This window comes from Aplysia californica, unplaced genomic scaffold, assembly GCF_000002075.1.
Source record: "Aplysia californica isolate F4 #8 unplaced genomic scaffold, AplCal3.0 scaffold00042, whole genome shotgun sequence".
NCBI classification, from domain to species: Eukaryota; Metazoa; Mollusca; class Gastropoda; order Aplysiida; family Aplysiidae; genus Aplysia; species Aplysia californica.
This window is the reverse complement of record NW_004797312.1, coordinates 1,791,928-1,794,427: the sequence shown is the minus strand read 5'-3', so window position 1 is coordinate 1,794,427 and position 2,500 is coordinate 1,791,928. Positions and strand designations below refer to the sequence as shown.

The window sequence follows — 2,500 nt, the reverse complement described above, 5'->3', positions numbered from 1 at the left end:
CCAGCTTTCTCGGATAAAAAAGAAAAAATCTCTGAGGTCATATGTGCAAGCTGCACACTTTAAAAATCCATCGGTGGTCTTAAATTCGATAAGATTGGGGATTCGGCCGTCACTCGAACAAAATTCAAAATGAATTCCTACCAAACTGAAAATGTGTCAAGGGTCCCGCGCTTTCATATAGCCCTATGTAGTTGCTAGCACAATAAAACACTTACCTCCCCCCCCCTCCAAAAAAACCCTCAACAAACAAAACAAAACAATCCAACCCCATTTTACCGACCGACCTAACTTCGTGCCCATGTAACAACAAGGAAGACCATTCATATTCAGTCGAACCTGCTCTTACGACCACCTGACCAAGAGAATCACTTGTACAAACGACTACTTCAAAACACCTCGCTACCCTAGAGTTATTATAAAGTTATATCTGCTGAGTACCTAGTTTTGAGGAAGTTGACGTAAAAATGTGGGTTTCACAACACGTCAAGCTTTTGCGAATACATTTCTTTGAATATCTTGATAACGACTTCGAATAATCTTACGATTTTGACAGAGCAAATAAAACATTTGGATTTTTACCTCATGGTCTCAGTAACTCATAACGGCCAAAAATACCAGATAGAACTTTGTAATTCTGAGGTAGCTTCCTATCCAGGACGATTTCTTATCGGCACGACTACTTCCAACTTGTTTCTGTATTGTAATGTAAATGTCCTTGAGGACCACTTGTCTAAGACAACCACTATTCTCAACAATGGATGTTTGTCTTAGACAGATTCGACCATAGCATAAAAACAAAACATTTTTAGAAAAGTACATTACTTTTGTTTCATTTTTCTTTGTCTTAGTTATAGTTAAACGGTACTTGCAACACAATTATATCATATAAGTACCGAAGATTAGAGGTGTTACAAGGGAGTAACAAACACCCAAATGATTATGACATAACACAGTTGCGAGAGCCGTAAAACTCTTATAAACACACACACACACACACACACACACACACAAACACACACACACAAACACACACACAAACACGTACATACACAAGCACACAAACGTACAAACACACACACACACACACACACACACACACACACACACACACACACACACACACACAAAGAGAAGGAGACCGACAGACGTTTGATAGAAAAAAGGGGGCAAACCAAAACTAGAGCACCCGCCCGCCAACCACCCTCAGATTCTTGTCTCTTGTCCAATAATGTAACTCACTCTGCCTTGTGTGTCCGGGCTTGTCGCATGCAGAACACCGTGAGACGAACAGCACGACGAAACCTGTTCAGGAGCTGTCTCTGAAAGGGCAAGAAGGGGTGAGAGTAAGGCGAAGGACGTAAGGGAGGGAGAGAAGACAGATAATATTAATATATTGAATACGTGGTGGATATTATTATTGTTATTTATCTTGACAGTGCTGCCTGCTGTTTTGTTTTGTTTTTAACGCGGTTGTTGTTATTACTGAGAGTGCTGAATTGGTGAGGGGGGGGGGGTGTCCTTTTGTCTTGCCCATATACGGCGAAAACAAATATAAAGAACTTTCAAAATGAAAACAATAATTTATTTAAGAACATAAGGTCCATTGGTTTTTTTCACTGACTTTCGAGTGCGAAAAGGCGTAAAGATGTTGCTTTCTACTCATCGGTAAAGTTTTCCCCTCACAACATTATTAATTCTGTGGTGAGTGAGTGGTCTCTATTTAAAGACAAACATTCTAAATTAAGAGGCGGAAATAATGCTAAGTGACCATAGCCACCAATTGACAACGGAATTTGCACTTATCGACCAACAGTAAATGGCTTATTTTGAAGAAAGCTAGAATAGACAGATATACAGAAATTATGCGGAATATAATGAATAATACATATAATAATATATCTAAAAAAAATAGTCATCATCATCACCATCATCATCATCATCATCATCATCATCATCATCATCATCATCAATAATTTTGTTGTTTATGAGATTCATAATTTGTATCAACTGCATTGAGTTTACCTAACACACAAGACAAATTTCTCCCTGAGGTATGAAAAAAGATTGTCATTGTCATTTAATTTGTCAAGAAAAGGAGAAATCATAAAATGTCTAACAGTCAAGACAAAGGTCATTACTGATACGATTATATTTAGATCAGGGACATTCATTGGGCTGGTCATTGGTGCAGGTTTACGACCATTCCTTTCTGGTTATCCCAGTAGTGACCCACTGACCCCACCAACGAACCAAAATACTTAGTCCAACAGCGCAGTTATTAGAAAGTCACACTTCAGGAGAGGCGTGGGGGCTCTCGTGGCCTAGAGGTGAAGGTGTTGGCTCTCATTTAAAGGTCCCGGGTTCGAATCCGGGTAGCGACCGAAAAATGTTCTTCTCTATATTTGTCTCCTTTCACCTCCTTTCCTGCTCTCTAGCAATGTTCTGTTGTCTGCTTTTATTTCCACTTTCTGCCCCCACCCCCTCACCTCCTTTGCCCCCT

General features: G+C 39.7%; 1 protein-coding gene across 1 annotated transcript in view; it reads right to left on the bottom strand.

Annotated features, from left to right (window-relative positions):
• Window positions 1-2,500, bottom strand: part of LOC101860076 — a gene marked incomplete at its 5' end in the record, with an annotated part of 13,212 nt that overhangs the window by 3,079 nt on the left and 7,633 nt on the right. Inside the window, 1 exon segment of the mRNA XM_005092226.3 lies at window positions 1,240-1,319. Within this exon segment, the coding sequence (XP_005092283.2) occupies window positions 1,240-1,319 (80 nt within the window).